Source organism: Zootoca vivipara, chromosome 5 (assembly GCF_963506605.1).
Source record: "Zootoca vivipara chromosome 5, rZooViv1.1, whole genome shotgun sequence".
Lineage (NCBI taxonomy): Eukaryota > Metazoa > Chordata > Lepidosauria > Squamata > Lacertidae > Zootoca > Zootoca vivipara.
The window spans coordinates 6,870,209-6,896,968 of record NC_083280.1 but is presented as its reverse complement, the minus strand read 5'-3'; the positions used below and the strand labels follow the sequence as shown (position 1 = coordinate 6,896,968).

Here is a 26,760-nt window from a genome sequence, read left to right as displayed (position 1 = left end):
TTGCAAAAGAATCATCTTCCCTCCAGCTGGGGAATTGGTCTGGGGTATTTTCACTTCCCCTTTTTGCGGCAATTGTGTACCACACCCCCGCATCCTGCAGCCTTTTCTGTGTACATTTTGCCCAATTATGATAATTTTCTCCACGAAGGAAAATTATCTCTTCAGAGCCAGAGCTGCGCAAAAATTCCATTTTCCCTTCTCTCTTACTAACTGGGAAAAATGCTTGCAGCTCTCCACAGTGCCCTGTCCTCACAGTCTTTAATCACTGTGAAAGTTTTACTGCCAGCCATAAAACTTCAGGCTGCGCAGATCAAAGTCTCTTGCTTGCGTGCCTGCCGCGGCATGCTTGTAAAAGCACCGGCTTTTACATACCTTCTCCTCTCCACTGTGTCCATTCCAGCTGCTTTCGGAACACACTGCCTTTTCCTGCTGCCTCCTGGGCGATTAGCCATTCCATTCCTGGGCACGGAACCCTTTGCCCAGCAATCCATAGTCTGGTGCCCATGACGCTTTGTTCACCGTCTCCACTGGGCCCATAACCCTTTGTTGGGATATCACCATTGGGAGGTCCAGCCGGCAGCCTCCTCTTCATCCTCTTCCCCGGTGATTCCCATGGAACACGACTCAAGGTCTTTGTGACCTGAGCACGCAATCAGCAGAGCTCATTCCAGCGTTAGCGTGGTGTGGCAGCAGCAGCAGCAGAAGGAATACTCAGAGAGAAGTCCTTGCATATTTACAAGCGTTTATTACAAAGCATCTAAAGCATCTCGGAAGATAGACCAAACGTGTCTGTCTCCATCCTCAAAGCGAAAGCAAGACTAACTAACAGCATAACAATAGTACAACCCACGGAAATATATATCATGTGATACATTCAACATCCTCTGCCAAGCCTGTTCCTATTTAAGGTGGAACAGAATCTACTATGAAATCCTAACAGGCCACCCCTGCTCTAAAGCAAGACCCCTTAAATTTCCACTCCTTTAAGCTCACATTTCTTAACCATTTCTTTAGATGCTTATGATACTTTGAAGATACTGATGCTTAAAAGATACTGATGTCCAGGCAAGAGATTAGTAGTCACCTTTAACAGGGAATATAATGATTCCTTGGATGAGCATCATTCGGCTTCAAAGCAGATACTGGTACTTACTTTCTCCATCTGAAGTAGATAGTAATCAATGAGATCCTGTGGCTCATGCAGAGACTGATTCTCCTTATGCTTCTCTATCTCCTCCTTTGCAAATGAAAGCATCATCTCTGCACAGGACAAGGCCTTCTTGTGGGGCCCTGGGAGATGTTGCATGAGCCATGGGAGCATTTCATAAAGCTAAAGGAAAGATAGCAGAAATGCTGTCATTACCATGAGGAAGCTTGGTCACACTGTTTGTGCTTTGGATTAGCACTTAAAAACATGATCTGCATTCTTCTTCAGGGCTAGCATATTAGTTTGAGTCTCCCTAAGAAGAAGGAGGTGTCTATAGCTTCTCTGGAATCCCACAATGATTGGATTCTGTGAATTATCCCTAGCTGAAAATGTGAAAGAAAACTATGGCTCAAAATATTTTTCCAGCTCCCAGGCATCATTCCAAAACTGGGCACAATCACAGGACCCCTCCTGTGGCCTTTTCTGGTAGGTGGAGAATAGGGATAGGGGGGAATTAAAGTAAGCTTGCATTTAAAAGCAAATTTAGCTAATACACAAATTGAAAGACAGACATCGTTCAAAATGTACACTTCTCCTATTTTTAATTTTTAATTTTATTTCTTAAATACCCCAATTCTCCAGTCAAGTAATTCTGATCTTTCATCTCAAAAAATTAAATGCAACACATAATATGAGTGGTGTTTCATTGTTTATTGTTTATGTTTACTTGTTTAGTACACCGTTTGCTTAATTGTTCCATATAATTTGTTCAAAAACATTGGTTTTTCATGTAAATTATCAACATGTTTTATCTTAAATAAATAAATATTGCATAAAATAATAGTATGTGTCACAGTGGCCGGAGTGGACTACTTCAGAGTAACGACGCTACGCAGCTCTGCATTTTATTCTTTTATTGGTGCTGCGTATTTACAGTGCTCAAGTCATTGCTATTTACACGGAGCGATGTTGTCAGTCGGTTTCAGAACCTCCTAATGGCTTTTGGCGCGTCTTTCTCCAACACAAAAGCTTTGGCAGACCCATCCTCTTGCCCCTCCTCTTCCTGCGTAATTCTGGAGTTGGGGGGATGGGTCTTCCCCCCTTACTTGCCCCTTCCTGTCCCACCTGGGACCCTGGCTCCTCTACCTTGCCTGAGCCTCGGACACGACTTCCTGCTTCCCCACTGGAATCGGAACTCTCCCTGCTTTCCCCTTTGCTCGGGGACGGGCTTGAACTCAGGAGGGGAGGGACTTCGCGATATCCCCTGTCCCTCACATCCACCCCCCTCCCAAGCTCTCCTTCACCCCTCCCCAGGCCCCCCCCATGTGTCGGTGACGACTGGAAGCCTAAAAACTCGGTGCTCTCCGAGCCCGTTGGTGTGAACACCTCCCCCCAGTCCTGCGAGCCCCCCCCTTCCGCCTGGGAGGACGGGAATCCCAAAAAGTCCGTGGCGTCAGAGCTGGTGGGGGTAAAAATGTTTTGCCAATCTGCTCCTTCCTCTGACTGGGTGGATCTTGGCGACACCCATACCTCATCCTCTGGTTCCTCAAACTCCGCTTCCCAGCGCCATGGTGAGCTGTTCTCCCGTGCCTCCTCCTCCTCCCCCTCCCTTTCCATGTGCCAGGGCTTGGGTCTGTGGGGAAAGAGGGCGTGAAATTCTTCCACCAAGAATTCCTCCTGTATCTGAGTGGCGGGAACCCATTCATTCTGGGACGGTGGAGCATCCTCCCATGCCATGAGGTACTCCAGGCCCCCCACCCCCCACCTTGAATCCAGGATGGCCGTGGCCTCATTGAGTTGCTCCCTGCTTTCCCTCTCCCCCCCTCCCTCGGGGGTTTGTTCGCTGTCTCTGAGCCTGCTGCTTTCCCTGTACGGCGACAGCAGCGATCTATGAAACACTGGATGCACCCTCATGTCCTCTGGCAGTGCCAGCCTGTATGCCACCGGGTTGACCTGTTGCGTGACCGTGAAGGGGCCCAGCCATTTGGGTGCCAGCTTTTTGCACCTCCCTCTGGTGGGAAGGCCCTCCGAGGACAACCACACCTTGTCCCCCACCCTGATGACCTCCCCTTGTCGCCTGTGGCGATCTGCCCCCTTTTTGTACGCTTCCTTGGCCCTCTCCAAGTGTTCTCTGAGCTGCTGGTGCACCGTCTCCAGTTCCTCTGCCCAATCCTCAGCCTGTGGGCCCTCCTCCTCCTCCTCCCTCTCCCTCTCTGGGAAAGATCTGAGGTCGCGCCCGTAATTGGCCTTAAAGGGCGACACCCCTGTGGAGACGTGCACTGCATTGTTGTAGGCAAATTCTGCTAGTGGCAAGCGATCCACCCAGTCCGTTTGCCGCTGGCTGACGTAGCATCTCAGGTACTGCTGCAGAATGGCGTTGACCCTCTCCGCTTGTCCGTTGGTCTGCGGGTGTCTAGCCGTCGACAAGCTGACCTCCACCTGCAGGAGGTTCATGAGCCGCCGCCAGAACCTGGAAACAAATTGGCGGCCACGATCCGAAATAACCCTTAAAGGTAATCCATGCAGTCTGAAAATGTGATCAACAAACAGTTTGGCTGTCTCTTCTGCCGAGACTGCCCTGGCACACGGTATAAAGTGACACATTTTGGACATGAGGTCCACCACCACCAACACTGCAGTCTTACCCCTGGACGAAGGCAGATCTGTGATGAAGTCCATGGACACCACTTCCCACGGCCTGTGTGGTGTGGCTAAGGGCTCCAGCAACCCTGGTGGCGCTGCTCTGACCACCTTCGCCCGCTGGCAGGTGGTACAGCCCCTTACATAGTCTCGAACATCTTCCCTCACCCCTGGCCACCAGAAGTGTCTCATGACTAGGTGAGTGGTCTTGTCCCTTCCAAAATGCCCCGCTGTAGGGTTGTCGTGCATCTGCTTGAGGACCGTACGTCGAAGCTGGGTGGTGGGTAGGTACAGCGCACCCTTGTAGAAAAGCAGCCCTCTGCGTTCTGCAAAGTCTTTTGCCTGCTCCCTCCCCCCTCTCAGTTCTCTGAAGATGCGGTTGGCAAATTCATCCGCTGCCGTCAGTGCTGTGAGTTCTGCCTCGCTCACCACTGCTGCTCCGCAGGACCATGCCGACGGGGGGAAAATGTGCCTTGGGGCTGGTGGCGCCTCCTCCTCCATGTACTCTGGCTTGCGGGAGAGGGCATCCGCCCTGACATTCTGCTCTCCTGGGATGTAGTGTATGGAGAAGTTGAAGTTCGAGAAGAACTCCGCCCACCGTATCTGCCGCTGGTTGAGCACCCTGGCAGTTCTCCAGAACTCCAGGTTCTTGTGGTCTGTGCACACCTGGATGGGGTGCTTGGCGCCCACCAGGAAGTGTCTCCAGTGCTGGAACGCCGCGTGGATCGCAAGAAGTTCCCGATCAAAAACTGTGTAGTTTCGCTCGGGCTGGGTCAACTTCCTGGAGAAGAAGGCACAGGGTCTCCACTCTCTGTTGGCGTCCAGTTGCAACAAAATGGCGCCCACAGCCTTATCAGAAGCATCTGTTTCAATGCGTAGGGGCGCGTCCTGAACCACGTGGAACAGGTTCTGGTCTGAGGCGAACACCCTCTTGAGGCTTTCGAACGCTGCTTGCGCCTCTGGTGTCCACCTGAACTTCTGCTTGCCTCTCAGGCAGTCAGTGATGGGAGCCGTAACTCGAGAGAAGTTCTTGATGAACTTCCTGTAGAAGTTGGCAAAGCCTAGTAGGCGTTGGGCATCTTTGCGCGTCCTGGGGCTGTGCCAGTCCAGGATGGTCTGCACCTTGTCCTTGTCCATTGCCAGCCCCTTGTCTGACAGCTTGTAGCCCAGGAAGTCCACCTCCTTGGTGTGAAACTTGCACTTCTCCAGCTTCACATACAGGTGGTTCTCCTTCAGGCGCTGTAACACCTCCCTGACGTCCTTCACGTGCTGCACTGGGTCGTTGGAGTAAATAAGGATGTCATCCAGAAAGACCAAGCATTTCCTGAAGAGTAGGGACCCCAGGACGTGGTGCATGAAGGCCTGGAAGCATGCTGAGCCCCCTTGCAACCCGAAGGGCATCACCAGATATTCAAAAGAGCCCAGAGGCGTGAACATCGTGGTTTTCCACTCATCGCCTTCCCGGATCCTGATCAAGTTGTACGCCCCCCTCAGGTCTAGCTTGGTGAAAATCTTGCCTCTGCGTGCCGCTGTCAGGAGATCATCCACTCTGGGCATGGGGAAAGCCACTGGCTCTGTCACCGAATTCAGCCGTCTAAAATCCACCACAAGACGGCGCTGTTGCGTGTCTTTCTTGTCCACCCAGAAGACCGGGCTGCCCCCTGCTGCCTTGCTTTCTCTGATGAACCCCCGCTTGAGGTTCTTGTCGATAAAAGCGCGCAGATCCTCCAGTTCCTGGTCTGACATGGCGTACAGCTTGGCTGGGGGTATAGTTGCCCCAGGCACCAGGTTGATCTGGCAGTCAAAAGGCCTGTGTGGGGGCAGGTGGTCGGACTCCGCTTCACTGAAGACCTCCTGCAGGTCCCAGTATGGTTTGGGTATCGCCTCACCCCCTTTGACGTGCATGGTGGCCACCGTGGCTATCGGAGGCCCCTCCCCTGGTTGGTGCTGCATGCAATGTTCCAGGCAAAAGTCCGATCCAAAAGTGATGCATCTCTGATGCCAACTTATGGAGGGGTCGTGGCGCGCCAGCCAGCTCATGCCCAAAACGATTGGGGGGTCTGAGATGGTGGTGACGTTGAATGCCAGTGTCTCTGAGTGCCTTCCAACCGTCATTCTCATGGGGGGGGTTTGATGAGTGATGGCCCCTCCCAGCAGCTCTCTGCCGTCAATGGTTGCCACGTGCAGAGGAAAATCCAGCTGCAGAAGCTGGATCTGGTGCTCTTCTGCAAAGTTTCTCGAGAAGAAGTTGGCTGAGGCACCACTGTCAATTAGGGCGAGGACCGTCAATGGATAGCCATTTGGGAGCGTGAGCGTCACTTCTAGAACCACTCCTGCTCTGGGAGGGGTGGGCTGGCTCTGCTCCTCTCTGTGCGGGTGGGTGGGCTGGGGCTGTTGTCTGCTGACTGTGCCTGGCTGCCGCCCCTTGTCTCCTGCAGCCAGGCTTTCCCGTTTCCCTGCTGTGGTGCTGCGTCAGTGGGGGAGGGCACAACCGTTCCCGCCTTTCCTTGCCACTCCCTGCGATGTGGGCAGTCTCTGACGAGATGCTGGGGGGAGTTGCAGAGAAAGCAATTCCCACCCCTTCCCTCCTTGCGTCTTGGCGCCGCTGGGGTTTGAAAAGCCCGCGCGCGCGCGCTATCAATCTGCATGGGTTCCTGGTCCTGACTGGCCCCAGGCGTGGCTTGAAAGGGTTGTTGAGGGAGTGGCTTCTCCTGCGACCGTGGGAACCAAGCCCGCTTTGCGCGCGTTGCTTGCTTGTCGCTCCATCTGGATTCCTGCCTCACCCCCACCGCCAGAGCCGCTTTGCTCAGTTGATCCATATTACTGGGCTTTGGACCTCTCGAGAGCTCATCCTTCACCTCCTCATGCAACCCCAAGTAAAACGCCGCTTGCATTGGGGCAGACTCCAGATCCCACCCCAATCTGTGCACCAGCATGGTGAATTTCGCCCAATACGCGCGAACTGTCATATTTCCTTGGCGTAAATTATGAAGTTCCTCCTTAGTCTGGTCCATATGACTATCGGACGAATACATCGTTTTCAAACCTTCTAGAAATAGTTTGACATTCTTCATGCAAGGATTCCTTGTTGCAATTAACGGTCTTAGCCACTCCCTGGCCGCCCCTGTAAGGTGCTCCACAATAAACGCTACTCTGTGCTCATCATCAGGGAACTCATCGTGGTGCAGCTCAAGAGCATACACAATCTCAGTCTCAAAGCCCTGAAACTCCTTCGGGTCTCCATTGAACTTGCTTACTAGGGTCCCGGCTCTCCTTCCTGGCAGCACTTGGACTTGGGGTGCCCCTCCCGCCTTGTTTTTCTCTGCATCCAGCTTGTTTTGGAGGTCTACCGCCACCGCCCTTAAATGCTGCTCTTTTTCCTGGAGCTCTCTCACCTGTTCCGCAAGTTGTAGCCGGTCGTCCTGGACCTTCTTAGTCTCCTCTTTAGCTGCCTTCAATTCTCCCTGCGCCTGCAGCGACAGCTGTTGCAGTTCTAGCTGGGCTTGCTCAGCGATCTGCCGCCACTTCTCCGCCTCTGACACGCTCATCCCGGCAACTCCAAAGTAGCCCAAAAATGATTAGGAGGTTGCTGTCACAGTGGCCGGAGTGGACTACTTCAGAGTAACGACGCTACGCAGCTCTGCATTTTATTCTTTTATTGGTGCTGCGTATTTACAGTGCTCAAGTCATTGCTATTTACACGGAGCGATGTTGTCAGTCGGTTTCAGAACCTCCTAATGGCTTTTGGCGCGTCTTTCTCCAACACAAAAGCTTTGGCAGACCCATCCTCTTGCCCCTCCTCTTCCTGCGTAATTCTGGAGTTGGGGGGATGGGTCTTCCCCCCTTACTTGCCCCTTCCTGTCCCACCTGGGACCCTGGCTCCTCTACCTTGCCTGAGCCTCGGACACGACTTCCTGCTTCCCCACTGGAATCGGAACTCTCCCTGCTTTCCCCTTTGCTCGGGGACGGGCTTGAACTCAGGAGGGGAGGGACTTCGCGATATCCCCTGTCCCTCACAGTATGCAACTATTATTGCTCTACATAAAATCTAAAATTTATGTTTATTAGTTCACAATTTAACATACAGAGAGTAAATGAGTCAAATTCCTATGTTTTCATCACTCGTAGTGAGGCAAAATTTCAATCTGTAGGAGCAGGGTCTAAATATTAACCGATTTGTCCCAAATATGAAATTTAACTATGTTTATACCATACGCCTGATATAAGATCAAGGGAGGAATCATTTTCCAAAAAAAGTTTTTTATGACCCACCCTAATGTGGAGGAGCGGAGACGCGAACCCGGTTCCCCAGATTACGAGTCTATGGCTCTTAACCACTACACTACACTACACTGGCTCTCCAGTGTATTTAGCTGTGTATCTTTGCCTCTTACTGTCACGGTCCGGTCGGCGGGCATCAGGACCAGAGGCAAGATGGTGGTGTAGAAGCAGGAACAGGTGCAGGGCTGAGGGTCCAGCAGCAGGCAGTCGCAGGGTCAAGGAGCAAGGCAGAGGCAAAGGTCTGGGAGTCAAGGAGCAAGGCGTCGGCAAAGCGAAGGTCCAAGGAGCAAGGCGAAGGCTCAAGGAACAAGAAGCAAGGCGAAGGTTCAAGGAACAAGAAGCAAGGCGAAGGTTCAAGGAACAAGAAGCAAGGCGAAGGTCCAAGGGTCCACGGAGCAAGGCGTCGGCAAGGCAAGGGTCCACGGAGCAAGGATCAAGACTTTGGCAAGGCAAGAGTCCACGGAGCAAGGATCAAGACGTCGGCAAGGCAAGGGTCCACGGAGCAAGGATCAAGAGGCCAGATGCAACCAGGCAGGGGTAGTGTTGCTGTGGCAAAGAGCTGGAGGGAAATGCTGGGCTTTTATCTCTCCCAGCTCCTGCCACCAGGTGCAGTGAGGTATCAAAGTGGCCTCACCTGAGTGACCACTCCTTGCCTCTCCAGCACAAGCTGAGGTCTTCACCTGTGTGGCCACTCCTTGCTTCTCCAGCACAAGCTGAGGCAGGCCCCAGTCCTGCAAAGCACTACAGGCCCCAGAGCCTGACTCCTGCCCATACTCCTGACACTTACAAAATTCCTAGTCCTTGTAACCTGTGCCTTGAAGTAGCCAATCACGCAAAGCCCATTGTGTAAATAATGTATATAAGCAGATGGGTTTGGGGAAAAGGGCATTCTTCTCTTCTTCTCCTTGATGGCTACGAGCTGGATAAAGAGCATGAAATTCATAGAATCATAGAGTTGGAAGAGACCACGAGGGCCATCCAGTCCAACCCCCTGCCGAGCAGAAAACACCATAAAAGCATTCTTGACATATGCCTGTCAAGCCTCTGCTTAAAGACCTCCAAAGGAGGAGACTCCACCACACTCCTTGGTAGCAAATTCCACTGCCGAACAGCTCTTACTGTCAGGAAGTTCTTCCTAATGTTTAGGTGGAATCTTCTTTCTTGTAATTTGAATCCATTGCTCCGTGTCTGCTTCTCTGGAGCAGCAGAAAACAATCTTTCTCCCTCCTCTATATGACATCCTTTTATATATTTGAACATGGCTATCATATCACCCCTTAACCTTCTCTTCTCCAGGCAAAACATACCCAGCTCCCTAAGCCGTTCCTCATAAGGCATCGTTTCCAGGCCTTTGACCATTTTGGTTGCCCTCTGCTGGACACGTTCCAGCTCGCTCGTCAGTATCCTTCTTAAACTGTGGTGCCCAGAACTGGACACGGTACTCCAGGTGAGGTCTGACCAGAGCAGAATACAGTGGTACTATTACTTCCCTTGATCTAGATGCTATACTCCTATTGATGCAGCCCAGAATTGCATTGGCTTTTTTAGCTGCTGCATCACACTGCTGACTCATGTCAAGTTTGTGGTCTACCAAGACTCCTAGATCCTTTTATCGTGTACTGCTCTCAAGCCAGGTGTCTCCTATTCTGTATCTGTGCCTTTCATTTTTTTTGCCCAAGTGTAGTACTTTACATTTCTCCTTGTTAAAATTCTTCTTGTTTGCTTTGGCCCAGTTGTCTAATCTGTTAAGGTCATTTTGAAGTGTGATCCTGTCCTCTGGGGTATTAGCCACCCCTCCCAATTTGGTGTCATCTGCAAACTTGATCAGGATGCCCTCAAACCCATCATCCAAGTCATTGATAAAGATGTTGAATAAGACTGGGCCCAAGACAGAACCCTGTGGCACCCCACTAGTCACTACTCTCCAGGATGAGAAGGAGCCATTGATGAGCACCCTTTGGGTTCGGTCAGCCAGCCAGTTACAAATCCACTGAATGGTAGCATTGTCTAGCCCACATTTTACCAGCTTCTTTACAAGAATATCATGGGGCATCTTGTCAAACGCCTTGCTGAAATCAAGATAGGCTACATCCACAGCGTTCCCTTCATCTACCAGGCTTGTAATTCTGTCAAAAAATGAGATCAGATTAGTCTGACATGAATTATTTTTCAGAAACCCATGCTGACTTTTAGTGATCACAGCGTTTCTTTCTAGGTGCTCACAGACTGTTTGCTTAATGATCTGCTCTAGAATCTTTCCAGGTATTGATGTCAGGCTGACTGGGCGGTAATTGTTTAGGTCCTCTCTTTTCCCCTTTTTGAAAATAGGGACAACATTTGCCCTCCTCCAGTCTGCTGGAACTTCGCCTGTTCTCCAGGAATTTTCAAAGATTATTGCCAGTGGTTCTGAAATCACCTCTGCCAGTTCTTTTAATACACTTGGATGTAGTTCATCTGGCCCTGGAGACTTGAATACATCTAAACTAGCCAAGTATTCTTGTACTACCTCCTTACTTATTCTGGGCTGTGTTTCCCCTGCTGAATGATCGGCTCCATATTCTTCAGGTCGGGCATTGTTTTCTTTTTTGGAGAAGACTGAGGCAAAGAAGGCATTGAGGAGTTCTGCCCTTTCTCTATCCCCTGTTCGCATTTCACCATCTCCTCCTCTAAGTGACCCCACTGTTTCCTTGTTCTTCCTTTTGCTACGGACATACCCATAAAAGCCCTTTTTGTTGCTTTTAACCTCTCTAGCAAGCCTGAGTTCATTCTGTGCTTTAGCTTTTCTGACTTTGTCTCTACACGTGCTGGCTATTTGTTTGAATTTCTCTCTGGTGATTTCCCCCTTTTTCCATGTTTTGTACATATCCCTTTTAAATCTTAACTCAGTTAAAAGTTCTTTAGATAGCCACCCTGGCTTTTTTAGGCACCTTCCATGTTTCCATCTCATTGGTATTGCCTGAAGTTGTGCAATTAATATCTCCCTTTTAACAAACTCTCAACCATCATGAACTCCCTTCCCTTTTAGTATTTTTGTCAATGAGATCTCACCAAGCATTTACCCAAGTTTTCTGAAGTCTAGGATTTGAGTCTTAGTATACTTGGTTGCTCCTTTCCACTGAATAATAAACTCCAGAAGAGCATGATCACTCCCACCTAATGATCCTGCCACTTCTACCCCACTAACCAGGTCATCACTATTGGTTAGGACCAGATGTAAAATGGCTGATCCTCTTGTTGCTTCTCCCACTTTCTGGACAATGAAATTGTCCGCAAGGCCAGTGAGGAATCTGTTCGACCTTATGCTGTTGGCTGAGTTTGACATCCAACAAATATCAGGATAGTTGAAATCCCCCATTACTACTATCTCACTTCCTTTCTGTCACGGTCCGGTCGGCAGGCGGTTGAAGCCCTGGCTGAGGACATCAGGACCAGAGGCAAGATGGTGGTGTAGAAGCAGGAACAGGTGCAGGGCTGAGGGTCCAGCAGCAGGCAGTTGCAGGGTCAAGGAGCCGGGTGGAGGCGAAGGTCTGGGGGGTCGAGGATCAAGGCGTCGGCAAGGCAAGGGTCCAAGGAGCAAGGAGCAAGGGGCCACATGCAACCAGGCAGGGTTAGCGTTGCTGTGGCAAAGAGCTGCAGGGAAATGCTGAGCTTTTATCGCTCCCAGCTCCTGCCACCAGGTGCAGTGAGGTATCAAGTGGCCTCACCTGAGTGGCCACTCCTTGCTTCTCCAGCACAAGCTGAGGCCTCACCTGAGTGGCCACTCCTTGCTTCTCCAGCACAAGCTGAGGCAGGCCCCAGTCCTGTAAAGCACTACAGGCCCCAGAACCTGACTCCTGCCCATACTCCGAATTGTCATCCCCGGAGTCCGAGTCCCTCCGGGAAAGCGCGTCCGCCTTCCCATTCTGAGCAGCGGGGCGGTAGGCGATCTGGAAATTATAGCATGTGAAGAACAAGGCCCAACGTGCTTGGCGTGGCTTTAGGCATTTCATGGCCTGGAAATGCTCAAGGTTCCAATGATCTGTGAGGAACTGAACTGGATGCAGAGCCCCTTCCAGCAGGTGGCGCCATTCCTCAAATGCCACTTTAATTGCAAGGAGTTCCCGCTCCCAAATATCATAGTTTCGTTCCGCAGAAGTGAGTTGCCGGGAAAAGAAGGCGCAGGTGTGAAGCAACTTCTGTGCCCCCTGTCGTTGCGATAACACAGCCCTGATTGCCCTGTCTGAGGCATCTGCCTCGAGCACAAAAGGGAGCTGGGTGTCCGGATGGGCCAGAATGGGAGCAGATGTGAAAGCCTCCTTCAAGAAGTCAAAAGCCTCTTGCGCAGCCGGTGTCCACTGGAACGTTGCATCCTTTCGGACCAGGGTGCAAATGGGAGCAACCACATGTGAAAAGCCCTGAATGAAGCGGCGATAGAAATTGGCAAACCCAATGAACCGTTGGACCCCCTTAATATCTTTGGGGGGACTCCAATCCAGCACCGCCTGCACCTTTCTGGGATCCATCTGGAGACCTGCAGGAGAGATGATTTATCCCAGGAACTCCATGCGCTACTGGTGAAAGGCACACTTTTCCAGCTTGGCATACAGCCTGTGCTGCCGAAGTCACTGCAGGACCAGGCGGACATGCTGGTGATGCTCCTCTAGAGATGTGGAGAAAATCAAGATATCGTCCAAATACGCGACTACGAACCGGTCCAGCAAGTCACGCAGGACGTCATTCACAAAGTGCTGGAACGTAGCTGGCGCGTTGCACAGTCCGAAAGGCATGACCCGGTACTCAAAATGGCCATACCGATTCCGGAACACGGTTTTCCACTCGTCTCCCTCCCGGATCCTAACCAGGTTGTACGCCCCACGTAAGTCTAATTTCGTAAAGACCTTCGCACCCTGCAGCCGCTCGAACAGTTCTGGAATTAAGGGTAGAGGGTAGCGATTCTTGATGGTCACCTGATTCAGCTTCCAGTAGTCAATGCACGGACGCAGCCCACCATCCTTCTTCTTGACAAAGAAGATGGGGGCCCCAGCGGGGGAAGTAGAGGGACGAATGAACCCCCTGGCCAGATTATCGTCCAGGTACTCTCGGAGGGCCCCAGGTTCAGGGGCCGACAAGGCATAAATGCGGCCAAAGGGGATCTCTGCTCCCAGCTGCAGATCAATGAGGCAATCATAAGTCCGGTGGGGGGGGCAAAGTTTCAGCCCCTTTCTTCTCAAACATGTCCACCAAGTCCCAGTAGGGCTCCGGGATTAACTGGATGTCCGGAGACCCTGTTCCATCAGGGGCAGTCCCCTGTAAGGTGGAAGAAGTAAGGGTTGGCTGGTGAGGCGCCCCTGGCGCTGGTGGCAATGGGGGTAGCACTGGGGGTTGAGCGCAAACGTCTCGGCAGAAGGATGACGAAAAAGACAGCGTCCGCTGCGCCGGATCAACCAGGGACTACCCAGGACCACCGGGAAATGAGGCGTCTGGACCAGGTCAAAGACTAATAGTTCCTGATGTTGGGGCACCACTAACATGGCCAGTGGGCAGGTCTCATGGGTAACAGGGCCGGAAGCGAGGGGACTTCCATCCAACCCAACCACTGGCACAGACGAGGCTTTCGCCACTGACGGTACTTGGTATTTTTTGGCGAACTTATGTCCATGAAAATGCCAGAGGCCCCAGAGTCAATCATTGCCTCCAGGGTCAGCATGCCCCCTGGGGAAGGAGGAAGCAAACAAGGAGCAGCCGGGGCCTGGCGTTTCCCAACGTGGACCTCTTCGCCAGGCACTCTGCTGCAAAATGGCCCCTTTCTCCACAATACAAGCATAGTCCCAGGGTCCGCCTCCGACTCTTCTCTTGGCTAGAGAGGGAACGGTGGGCTGCGCCTAGTTGCATGGGCTCCTCTTCCAACCCCATTGCAGCGCTAGCCTCCGGAGGATCCCTTGACCTGCGTTCAGAGTCCCTCTCAGACAGGCAGGGATGAAGTCCCTGATGAAAATGGAACCGGCGAGCTGGCTCATTCCACTGAGTGTCCGCAGCCCAGCGCTGGAACTCAGCGGCATATTCAGTAACCGGGCGGGCCCCCTGCCGGAGTTTCTGCAGGGCCATCTCAGCAGTCTGAGCATGATTCGGCTCCCCGAACATGCCTTCCAGGGCGACAATGAAATTGTCCAAATGCCCCAGCAGGGGGTCGTCGGCCTCAAGGTATGGTGTAGCCCAAGCAAGGGCCGGGCCTGTGAGCAGACTAACCATAAAGCACACCTGGCTCCGTTGGGTGAGCAAGTCCGCAGCACAGGTGGCAAACAACAGCCGGCACTGGCTTACAAAGCCCTGCAGGGCGCCACGCTCTCCCCTGAACCGCTCCGGCGATGGGACGGGGAGAGCACGTCGGGCTGGAACCACAGCAGGGGCCGTTCGAAGTGCTCGAACCTCCCCCTGGAGTGTAGCTACCTGTGTGTAGAGGCTCTGCAGCACAGCGGTGAGGTCCATAGGCCGGGCTCCGTCCATCTTGCACCCTGGCCGGGACGAGGCTTTGCCACAGCAAACTGTCACGGTCCGGTCAGCGGGCGGTTGAAGCCCTGGCTGAGGACGTCAGGACTAGAGGCAAGATGGAGGTGTAGAAGCAGGAACAGGTGCAGGGCTGGGGGTCCAGCAGCAGGCAGTTGCAAGAGGCCAGATGCAACCAGGCAGGGATAGCGTTGCTATGGCAAAGAGCTGAAGGGAAATGCTGAGCTTTTATCCCTCCCAGCTCCTGCCACCAGGTGCAGTGAGGTATCAAGTGGCCTCACCTACACTACAGGCCCCAGAGCCTGACTCCTGCCCATACTCCTGACACTTTTGAATGCTTGGTCATCTGTTCCAGGAAGGCATCATATGTGTCCTCAGTTTGGCTTGGGGATCTATAGTAAACTCCCACAATGAGATCACTGTTGTTTTTCTCTCCCTTAATTCTGACCCAGATACTCTCAATTTGGCTTTGAAGTTTTAAATCCTGGATCTCTTCACAGGTCTACACATACCTGACATATAACGCTACTCCTCCTCCTTTCCTGTTTGGTCTATTTCTCTACATTCTAGTCATGAGACTCATCCCACCACGTTTCAGTGATCTAGGTTTCTTGAGAGGCTGCCAATCTGATGTAGGCGTCAAAGCCTTCAGCAGAAAGAACTCAGTGTTCAAGCTCTTCATCCAAAACCGAGGGCCAGGATAGTAAATGCATTACAATTGCAAGAGGCAACAAACTTCTACCTGCAGTTGAATCTAACCACAGTGCAGTACAATTGCTATTTCCACAAAGCACTTGTTGCAATCCATCAGGGGTGCCAACTTGAATAAAATATGGGGAAGTAAGCCCAGCCTTGCATAATCAATCACATGATGTGGCTCACGCGCACCATTAGAATGGCACTTGCCATGAACATAGGGGGAGCCTGGTCCCCTCAAATATTTTAGGGGGGGCGCTGAAGGGACCCCAGCCCCTAGGTGTTGGCTCCTAGGTAACCCATTTCCTGTTGAGTTCAACAATAATAGAGAACCATTTTTCTGGTCAGCCCGTTAATTTTTTTCTCTTGGGAAAATACCAGTAGAAATTCTTATTCTTCACTACTTACCCTTTCCTTTTGCCATAGTCCTAAGGAAAGGAGTCTCTGGTCGCTGGTCTAATTCGTCAGAGTGGTCAATGAGAGCTTCATTCACTGCTTGGAATCCACACAGTACTACAATGGGTAGATGTCCTATCCATAGGGTGAAAATATTTCCATGTTGCTTTCCCAGCTACCATTTGGGTCAAAAGAGAGGAGAGGAATGATGTGTTCAAAAACGCAGTTGGATATTTCAACTTAATACAAGAGCTTCAGTCTCCCTCACCTCTGCAGCTTCTCACTATGTGCAGTTCTCTTCCTATCATCTCCCCACCTCATCCTCATCCTCTCCCTCCATTTCAACCCATTTATTTTACTCTTTGCTGTCTATGCTGCTTCTGCCTAGGATCAGAACAGCAGAGGCACTTCATAGTGATCAGCCCTCCTGTTCCAGAAAATGATTTTGTTACAATTATTTTGTGTGCAGGGATGTGGAAACTGTAGCCCACAAGAGGCTTTTGAACTGAAACTCCCATTATTGTTGACTGTTGGCCATGCTGGTTGGGGCAGATGAGCATCATAGTCAAAAAACATCTGGAGGGTACAGGCTGGGCTAGAGCACTGGGTCAGGTTGTTACATAGCAATTATATTCCAATGCAACAAAACAAGTGACAACCCACCCACCCAACATCAATGTTTATAACTTGAATTACATACGAAGTTCCATCTTATCTAATTTCATCCTCTCTGTAAGGGGGAGGGCTTATAGGGAACAGCCCCCCCCATCAGGTCAAGTTCCTCACCAAGCAGCAAGTCAAGCACAGGATCAGATTACAAGAGCCAGGAAACAGAAAGGGAGACCCGAGGCTCTGAAAGCTTCAGAGAGCCCTTGCTCCGAGGGGAGGGAGAGAGAGCAGTGGAAGAAGGGACCGGCAAACAGTCAGCAGGGAGGCCATGCCCCCCCCCACCGGAATTGAAATGAATGGCTCCCCGTAGAAGGAAAGGGAGGCGCTTCGGAGTTCCCAGGCTGTTATGTTGGACGCGAAACAGAAAGCAACCATTGTGAGCTTCTGACTCAGACTGAGGCAGACATGATTTATGGACTCTTTGCACTGTAAATAATATGCACTAATAAAAACATCTGAAAGACAAGCAGATGTGGAGGGTCGTTACTCAAGAGTAGCAACAACCATCCCCTGACACTCTCTAACATGTTTCTGAATATATTCTGCTGTTTTCTTACATTTCAAACCCCGCCATGGTCTTTGCATATGGGAAATAATTTTTTATATAGAGTGGAAAGGGTTTCCAGTCATCTTTAAAAGATCCTAAATTTGTATCTTTTATCAATTTTTGCCATCTCTGCATATTCCAAGATTTTAATAAACCATTCTTCCTTTGAAGGTCTTCTCTCCTCCTTCCCCAGTTCAAAAGTATACAATAAATATTTTTGATCAGTAGTTTTTAATGCGCATTTTCAACTTTTATACGGTTTTGTGCTTTTCAGTATTAATAATAATATCCTTTATATTATTACTATTATTTGTATTGCATACAGCTTCTGACAATGGAGGCTTATGGCATTTACCATTTTAACCCATACTATAGTTTAAGCTTACATATCACAGTTGTTGGGGAAAATAGATAAAACAATTGCTGACATTAGACTGAATTATCACTAAGCAACAAGTACCTGAACGAGAGTATTTTCATGAATCTTGAATCCAAACAGCCACATGGCTCCCACGAGAGGAAGCTGGAGAGGTCCTGGAGGGTAATGCCTGCGTGACCAAAGCTGTTTCAGGTAGGGCAGAATCAGAAGCGCCACCAGCAGGGCAATAAAAAATGCCCATATCTCCATCCTTCTCTTGCTGTCTCTTTCTCCTTAATTCTTTCTAGGATGTCTGGTCAGGTTCAACTCTCTTTATCTAAGGAGTATTTGCTTTCATCAAAGACATCAGCAGTACTCCCTGTTTTTATATGCTCAGTTACTTAAAACAAACAAGCAACAAGTTTTGTGTCATCATTTGCAAGTTGCCTTGTGATTGCAAGTCATGTAACACAATCGAACCTTATAATCATTCGTATATATGTGTCACACAAATGAGAGGATGTCCGATTAATATTAATTGCAATTAGAATCCAGACCAATTTTGTGACAAAAATATGTAGGAAATAATTTTGTTCCAAATGTTCATTAAATAAAAATGAGACCGAGACCCTTAGGAAAAGCAAAGTGTGCAAGTGTACATTCTCTCTCTCTCTCTCTCTCTCTCTCTCTCTCTCTCTCTCTCTCTCTCTCTCTCGGGGCTCAACTGGGAGTGTGGGGACTGACCCAAATGCATGGTGCTGACCGCACAAAATTCACTAATTCATTTATTCCCTCCTTATTCAAAATTCCAAATGTGCTCAATGGCTTTAAAAAGTTGGTGATTCCCTTGGTGGAAGAGTAACACCAAGAATAATTTCACTCCTTATAAAATTAGTTCTCCTTTTATTCCTGATTTACACCAAGAGTCTGAATCAAAACAAAAGAAAAAGACTGATTTTGTGAAATAAATATTTGCGAAAGAATATTTTATTCACAAAATAAAAAATAAGTATGAGAAAAGCCCCGCTGGAACACACCAAAATCCTCTCCAGCGCAAAGAGAGGGGATTACCTCTGTTCTCCCTTGAATAGTGCAGAGAGCTGGAGGAGGAATTTGAAAGAGTGATAGTCTTTCCTGCTTCCTCTTTCTGATCTATATGTACTGGATCCAACTTTTACCCAGACTCTTAGGAAAAGCCAAGTGTGCATGTGTACATTCTCTCTCTCTCTCTCTCTCTCGGAGGGGGTTCATCTGGGAGAGTGAGGACTCGCCCAAATGCACGGTGCCTGCTTGGAAGTGGAAGAGTAACACCCCTGAATAATTTCACTCCTTATAAAAATTAGTTCTCCTTTTATTCATGATTTACACCATGAGTCTGAATCAAAACAGAAGAAAATGTTTGTTAATATTAATATAGTTTAGATGGGTAAGATGTGTAGGTGGCAACTTCTATTGGACCTCCCCCCCAAATAAAATATTTTGAGGGACCTTCTCCACCCATGTTCACTATACACCTTTAGGCACCAGGCAAAAAGATTCCTTTTCAACCAGGCCTTTGCCTGACTTGATCTACATCTTATACCCTTTTAAAAAATGCTGGCTCTTTTCAGGTTTTTTATTGGATTGTTGGTTTTATTTTATTTTATCTATTTGATATTTTATGTGAACTGCCCTGATACCTTTGGGTTTAGGGTGGTATAGAAAATAAATATGTAAATATGTAAATAAGTCATAAGTAAATAAATAATGTTGACAACAATCAGGGGTATAGAAGGCTGAGAGGCTCCTCCTGCAGTGGAGGGGAAGGGTGGAGGAAGCAGTCTTGATGACCTAGAAAGTCAAGGAGAATTAACAGAGACACTTTTCCACTGTCTCACTCCCCACAGAGATCATCATACAGGGCGACCCAAGCAGTTTGTGTGCCAAAACTGGGCCTAAACCTGGGTTAGAAATGGATCTAGAATAAACATAATAAGAGCAGCATCAAATAAAACCATTAAAAAGGAATGAAACTCATAAAAGGTTAGTGGGATAAAAAACAGTTTTTAGGCACTGCTTAAGGACTGCAAGAAAGTGGGTCAAGCAGCATTCACGTGTGGGGCCACCAGTGATAATGTCATTTTCCACTGGTACTCATCAAGCTGATTGACCTTAATGATGCAGATCAGAGAGAACATCTAGATCTGGGAGTTTCTAAGGCCATCTTCAAGTCTCACTTGGTTTACATAGGTAGAGGTAGCCTTTCCAAGGCCTGCCCTTATGAGTCTTTACCTTTCTAGCCATGTGCCAGGGAGCCACCCAGCAATAAATCACATAAAATATGATAATAACTATTTACTGGAAGATAAATAGAATAATTAGAGTATTAGAAGCAGCAAGACCTTGCTCACAGGTAGGTGCCAAGCCACTGCAACTCTTTTCAGTAGGTCTTGCCCCCATGAGGCAGTTGAGGAGGCTGAAGGTCCCCTTCTTCCACAGCTGTTTAGATCTCCTCCTTCCCCAGGTCCTTTCCAAGCAATCTAAGTCTCCACTGAATCACCCTTCTCTGCTCTTCCCTCTTCTGGTCCTGGGAGACACTGGGAGAGGGGAGCCTGTTGCAGCAGGAGGGGGAAGACACCCTGGCGCCTTCAATAGCCTGACTCGTCTCTGCCTCTTGGCCTCCCTCATCTCCTTCTTTTGCCTCTGCTTCTGCTTCTGGACTTCTCTCTGCCACAGACTCTCCCTGACTCACCTCCAATCCCCGGGCTCTCGGCCTTCATCCCTTGGAAATTCCCCAGGTGGTACCTCCCACCATTCCTTGGTGTTCAGCCAGTGCATGCCATCATGCTTCAAAACCCTCATTGACCCCTGGTGTTAAATAGTAGGAAAGATGGATGGCAGACACAGCTCTGTTGGCAGGGCCGGTGCTAGGGTTTTTTGCGCCCTAGGCGAAATTACCTTCTCCGCCCCCCCCCAAAAAAATTTTTTGCCAGAGTTGTTGACCTTTTTTAGAAAAAATAAAAGTGGAATTAAAAAAAAATAGAAAAAATAGAAAATAGAAAAAAATGAGCCCAGAAGGTAATTTGTATCTAGAGCAGTCATGCCATAATTGGTTTTATATGTTCAGACCATTGTTCCCTGGTCAGTAACTTGGCCACTGAATTCTGCACCACCTGCAGTTTCCAGACCATCTTCAAAGGCAGCCCCACATATAATGCACTGCAGTAATCTAACCAGAGTCTAGACAACAGATCTTAAACTGTGCTTGTCCATGCAGGGTGCCTGGTGGAAGGCACCTCACTGCAAGGCTTGAGCTTTGAGCAACAGTATTGGATCCAAAAGTCCTTCAGAGGTAGCGTAACCCAATCCAGAGCAGACAAAACCCACTCCATTCACTCAGGAACCACTCCTTACAATTGCCTTAGTCATGTATGGATTCAGCTCCAGGTTATTGGCTCTCATCCAGCCCATTTACAGCAGCAATGCATCTATCTGCCTTGCACATCCACTCCTACACCTACATGTGTCAAGAAGACGAACTGCATATGACTATGCATATGAAGGTGCTTACCCAAGCCCTATCAAGTGATTATGGCAGCTGTGGCATAAAATCCCGCAAGCACCTCTTCTCCCTCCTTGGCACTAAAATAAAAATAAAAAGTTAATGAATTGCTGCTTTTCCATGACACCCTTAATCAGTTGTGTGAGGTAGTGCCTCTCTGCTTGGTAGGGAAGGTCCTATCCATTAACCTGGAAGGCACTAAGGCACCCGTGGACTCTATGCTCATATATATATATATATATATATATATATATATATATATGAAGATGCTTCCCATCCAATAGGAAAGGTGTCCTGTACATGTTCACAGTCACTCACTGAGAAGCAAAATGTTTTTGTTTGTTTTTTTGGAGGGGGGAAGTGCAAACATTTTGGAAGAAACATCCCCAGCACTCATTTTAGGATTTAAGTGATGCTAAAGTGATGCTTAAAAGCCTTACTGAAATCAAGATACAGCATTCCACAGCATTCCCCTGATCCACCAAGCTTGTAGATCTGCTTCCAAGAAGCCTCTCTCCTAGCTTAAGATCAGCATATCTTGAATGCAGAGGAATGCATGAAAATGCAGTCACTATTATTTAGAGGTTGCTTCTTGAGTTTGTCAGTGAATTTTTAGAAGAAAAAAGTTTGGGCTCTATATCTGTTTAAATATCAGAGTGACTGACTCTACATCCTTCCTCAAATCTGGAAAATATTCTCCCTAACACAGAGGCCAATTATGATTACCCTAGCTTAGTGCCATGCTCTGCAAATGAGCCATGTCATTTTCAGTACTGAGCCATGCATTGCAACTATGTTCTTCTATGCCCTGGCTGAAATGATATTTTTTTTGCGGGGGGGGGGGGTGTCTGTTGGTTGGAATCCTTTTTTAAAAAAACCAAAGAGTGGGGAAAGCATTTTTGACCATTAAAAGTTAAACTGATTTGTAGGGGCATGAAAACTGCATGCCATTGGAAGCAAGTGTATCTCACATTTTAAAAAGTTGTGTGTACTATGTTTAGAGTTCTGGCAATGGTCATTGAAATTTCATACATGCATTTTAAAACTTACATGGAACAACTAAATTTATAAATAAGAGTTATGGAGTAAACCTTGTTTGAAAATCATACTTGTGAACTCTTGCCTGGAAGATGTCGGTAGATGCGCAATTCTAGAGGAGGGTGGAGAAACTCAGGGAGCAAAGCCCCGTTCAACAATGCGGCGCTGGCTTCTGGGTCACCCAACTGCCTATTGCGAAGCTTCCCAAACCAAGAGGCCAAGATCTCGATGTCGGTGCGAGCGATGGGCGGCCTCCCTCCTTAACGGGGCGCCCCTCCGCCCGGGCAAACTGGGAGTGTGCGCTGCGGAGTGCCGGGGTGGAGGTGAGGTGCCCTCTCTCCTCTCAGTCGCTGCGTCGTTGGCCATGGCGGCGGCGGTGGCCTCGCAACGGGACCCTGCCGGGGACTGGCAGGACTTCTCGGGCTTCCAGCCCGGGCGAGGAGAGCGGCTGCCCGGAGGCCCCAGTGGCGTATTGGGAAGGCGGCTCTTGGGGCGGCGGCGGAGGCAACGACCTGGCGGCCCAGCTGCCGCTCTGCTTCCAGGCGGCGCCGCCGAGCTGCGGCGGAGGGGAAGCGCGGGTCCCACTGCGGCCTCTCAGCGACCAGAGAGGCCGCGGCGGGAGTCCGTGACAGCTGCGCGGCGCCCGCCGGAGTCCACCACAGGCGTGCTGGGCGCATGAGCCCCATGTGGTGGCCGCCGGAGACCACAGCTGCGCTGTGTGCATGTGTCCCACTGTGCGCGTGCGCAAAGGTCTCCCGAACGTTGGGAGAGTCAGCCCCTCCCACATTCTACAGCGCAGCTGTGGTAGACTCTGGCGGGCGCCGTGCAACTGTCTGGTGTGCCCCTGACAGCCCGGCCGACTGCAGCTGCACCGGGCGACGTGCGCGCGGGCTGTCCAGCGCAGCGCCCCTTCCAGTTTTGCGCCCTAGGCCGCCACCTAGTCTGCCTTGATGGACGCACCGGCCCTGTCTGTTGGATCCACAGCTCTTTGTTACATCAGTTAGAACTCCTCCTTGACTCTGACTGACTGCAGCCTAGCTGGCTGCTTTATATAATACTACCTGTAAGTAACTTGCAACAGTAACAACTTCCAACTAACTAACCAATCAGTGAGCAACAGTTCTCAATCTTTCATTTGCATACTGCTGGCCCTGAGTAAGAACTGCAGCCAATCTGGCATCTGCACTTGTGCCCATAACATATGTGCGTGATTCATGGTTCATTATGTTCCAATGGGAAACACAGATTGTACTAATTACAACTATGGTTACTACTTCATTGTGGGGTGGGACTTCTGCATTTGAAAGAGATTTTTATTTTTATCATTGCACCTCCTCCATTTTGGGCCTTGCATATTATGGATCAGAATCTAATTTGCCATGTTGATATAATAATAATAATTTATTTATACCCCGCCCTTCTGGCTGGGTTTTCCCAGCCACTCTGGGCAGCTTCCAACAGAAATATTAAAATACATTAATTTCTTAAAGATTAAAAGCTTCCCTAAACAGGGCTGCCTTGAGTGTGGGCCAGCTACAGGCCTTCTTGAATGGCACAGGTCTTCTTAATCCTTGTAAATCTGGTTCTTGAAAGCAATGTATGATCAGAACTGCCTACATGCTGTGCTGACCCCAGTGGGTCTCTACATTTGGTTCTAGGTCATGGCATTCACCTGGGTCCCATTGAATTGTAGAATTGTAAAGTTGGAGGGGACCCTGAGGGCTATCTAGTCCAACCCCCTGCAATGCTGGAATCTCAGCTAAAGCATCCAGAACAGATGGCCATCCAACTTCTGCTTAAATACATCCAAGGAAGGCGAGTCCAAAATCTCCCGAGGGAGACCATTCCACTGTCAAACAGCTCTTACTTTCTTACAGAAAGTTTTTCCATATATTTATTTCTTAATCATCTTTTTTGTAACATGAAGCCCTCCAGAGCAGGGCTGGATCTAGACACACCAAAGAAGTGATAATCACATTGTATTTATTATTATTATTATTATTATTATTATTATTATTATTATTATTTATTAATTAATTATTCATTACAAGTGTTGTTAGAATCCTGCCAATGTTTTTAATTGTTCACAGTGTTCTCCAAGGGAACTTATAAAATTTCTGCATTCCTTATTAAAGTTATTCTTCTTGGTTTCTAATCTTTCCTGTCACTTTCACAATTTTGACGTAGTCCATCATCTTTATCAACCATTCTTTTCTGGTAGGGACTTTCCTCCTCTGCACCAGAAATATCCGCACTGCTGTAGTCTTTTCTGCTCCTTTGGGATTTCTGCACCTTAAATTCCTAGTAAAAAAGCTTCTGGTTTTCCCCCACAAAGGTTATCTTAAACATTCTTTTCCCAACTCATTCTATATTATTCCCCAAAATGCTTTTGTTATCTTGCAGGACACCACATATGGTAAGGTAAAGGTAAAGGGACCCCTGACCATTAGATCCAGTCGTGACCGGGTTGCAGCGCTCATCTCGCGTTATTGGCCGAGGGAGCCGGCGTACAGCTTCCAGGTCATGTGGCCAGCATGACAAAGCCGCTTCTGGCGAACCAGAGCTGTACACGGAAACGCCGTTTACCTTCCTGCTGTAGCGGTCCCTATTTATCTACTTGCATTTTGATGTGCTTTCGAACTGCTAGGGTGGCAGGAGCTGGGACCAAGCAACAGGAGCTCACCCCGTCGCAGGGATTTGAACCGCCGACCTTCTGATCGGCAAGCCCTAGGCTCTGTGGTTTAACCCACAGTGCCAGCTGTGTCCCACATGTGGTAGAGGGTGCCTTATGTAGAGGAAAGGAGGAGATGGGGTGAAGGGGGAAATGGAGGCAGAGCAGAGCTGCAGAAGATAAGAGAGAAGTGGCTTCAGAAATTGAGCTGCAAATATGAAGAGAGACCTCAGTAGTTGCATGGGACGAGATGGGAAGGGAAGGGAAATTCTTGGGGGCTCATGTGTCCAGAGTGGCAAAGGGGTCGCCAAGTGGAGGAAGCAGGGGTGCACCTCCTAATATTTACATATTTTATTATGTGTTGCAACGGGGAACTGCACAGAGTTTATAAGGATGGGGATTTCTTGCAGTCCCTATTATAGCCTCTTGATTGAGTTCTTTGACTCCTTCTGGCAGCTGGAAGCTGAATGTCCTTAGCAGGCTGGTCAGGAATATGAATATTTCCAACTTTGCCAGATGCATTCCCAAACAAATGCGAGCCCCTGAAGAGGAGATAAGAAGAAGGCAGCAAGTGAGCAATAATATACTTTCCCGTGTTCATTGCTATGTTGCTATAAACATTCTACAGAACACTTTTGTAAACTAGAAACAGTTAGGATAGGGAAATCATCAAGCCTTATCCTTGCTGCCTGAAAAAAAATGGGAAGGCTTGCAGTGGTGATGTGAGACAGGGAACAGCAGTATCCTGGTTCTGGCAGTGATGCCTCTCTCGGGGACAAGGCAGGGGTGGCAAATGTAGGGAGCTCCAGATGGTAAACAATGGAGGACCTGGGAACAGAAGGGAAAGGAGCACAGTTCTCACAGAAAGGAGCCTTTCTCACTTCCTGGTTTTTGCGCGACTTCTGAAGAGTGCAGGCTCCAATCGCACGGCTGAATCGTTGCCTTGGGGTAGCAGGCAGGGCAAGGCAATCACTCCAAGGGTGGATCGAGCACTTTGATTGGTGAACGAAAAGAAAAGGGGTGAGGCAGGCAAGAGAGGAGAGGAGAGAGTGGAGATTTGCCTTGAGCATCAACTGTTAAGTTATTATGCTTCGGTGCATGACTTCTGCAGATCACTCACAAACGCGCCCTCGCGCAAACTGACTAAGTCACAAATCAGACCCGTGACGCTGGAAGTTGCTAGCTTGATGCGTAGATTAGCCTTATTGAAGGCTTTGTTGAGTCAGCATGTGTTTACAAGAAGGACCGGACACAGGAAGATCCATATATGTATTTGTAACTTATGACCCCCTTGCGTGCGCATTTACTTACAGAGGAGGGGGGAAGGAGCCCAAGAAGTGTATAAGAATCTTTGTAAATTTGTGTTTCTTTACTTTTGTCATGAAGCTGATCACCAAGGGTCTCTTAAATTTAAGAATTAAATTCTTTCTCTGGATTCAACCCTCGCGCAACTTAAGGACCCTTGTTAGCAAATAAGGCTACAAAAGGAACAACTGGCAAGTTTGGCCTTGGAGTTCAAAATGAAGCAGGGCAAAGGCTAATAGAGTTCTGTCAAGAGAACAAGCTGGTCATCACAAACACTCTCTTCCAAAAACACAAGAGACGACTCTACACATGGATATCACCAAATGGGCAGCATCAAAATCAGATTGATTATATTCTCTGCAGCCAAAGATGGAGAAGCTCTATACAGTCAGCAAAAACAAGACCTGGAGCTGACTGTAACTCAGATCATCAGCTTCTTATAGCAAAATTCCAGCGTAAACTGAAGAAAGTAGGAAAAACCACTGGGCCAGTAAGATACAATCTAAATCAAATCCCTTATGACTACACAGTGGAAGTGAGGAACAAGTTTAAGGATTTAGATTTGGTGGACAGAATGCCTGAAGAACTATGGATGGAGGCTCGTAACATTATACAGGAGGCAGCAACGAAAACCATCCCAAGGAAAAGGAAATGCAAGAAAGCAAAATGGCTGTCCAACGAGGCCTTACACATAGCGGGGGAGAGAAGGCAAGCAATATGCGAGGGAGATAGTGAAAAGATACAGGAAATTGAATGCAGACTTCCAAAAAATAGCAAGGAGAGACAAGAGGGCCTTCTTAAACGAGCAATGCAAAGAAATAGAGGAAAACAAGAGAATGGGAAAAACCAGAGATCTGTTCAAGAAAATTGGAGATATGAAAGGACAAAAGTTGTAAGGACCTAACAGAAGCAGAAGACATCAAGAAGAGGTGGCAAGACACAGAGGAATTATACCAGAAAGATATGGAGGTCTTGTACACCCCAGGTA

General features: G+C 48.9%; 1 protein-coding gene and 1 pseudogene across 1 annotated transcript in view; both read right to left on the bottom strand.

The window, feature by feature from the left end:
- LOC132592138 (cytochrome P450 2C31-like) overlaps positions 1 to 20,941 on the bottom strand; it is a 33,357-nt pseudogene extending 12,416 nt beyond the window's left edge.
- A 2,895-nt stretch (positions 20,942 to 23,836) lies between these two features.
- LOC132592137 (cytochrome P450 2J2-like) overlaps positions 23,837 to 26,760 on the bottom strand; it is a 28,685-nt gene continuing 25,761 nt past the window's right edge. The window contains exon 9 of the mRNA XM_060274305.1: positions 23,837 to 25,009. Within this exon, the coding sequence (XP_060130288.1) occupies positions 24,822 to 25,009 (188 nt within the window). The 3' untranslated portion in view covers positions 23,837 to 24,821. The remainder of the gene's footprint in view (positions 25,010 to 26,760) is intronic.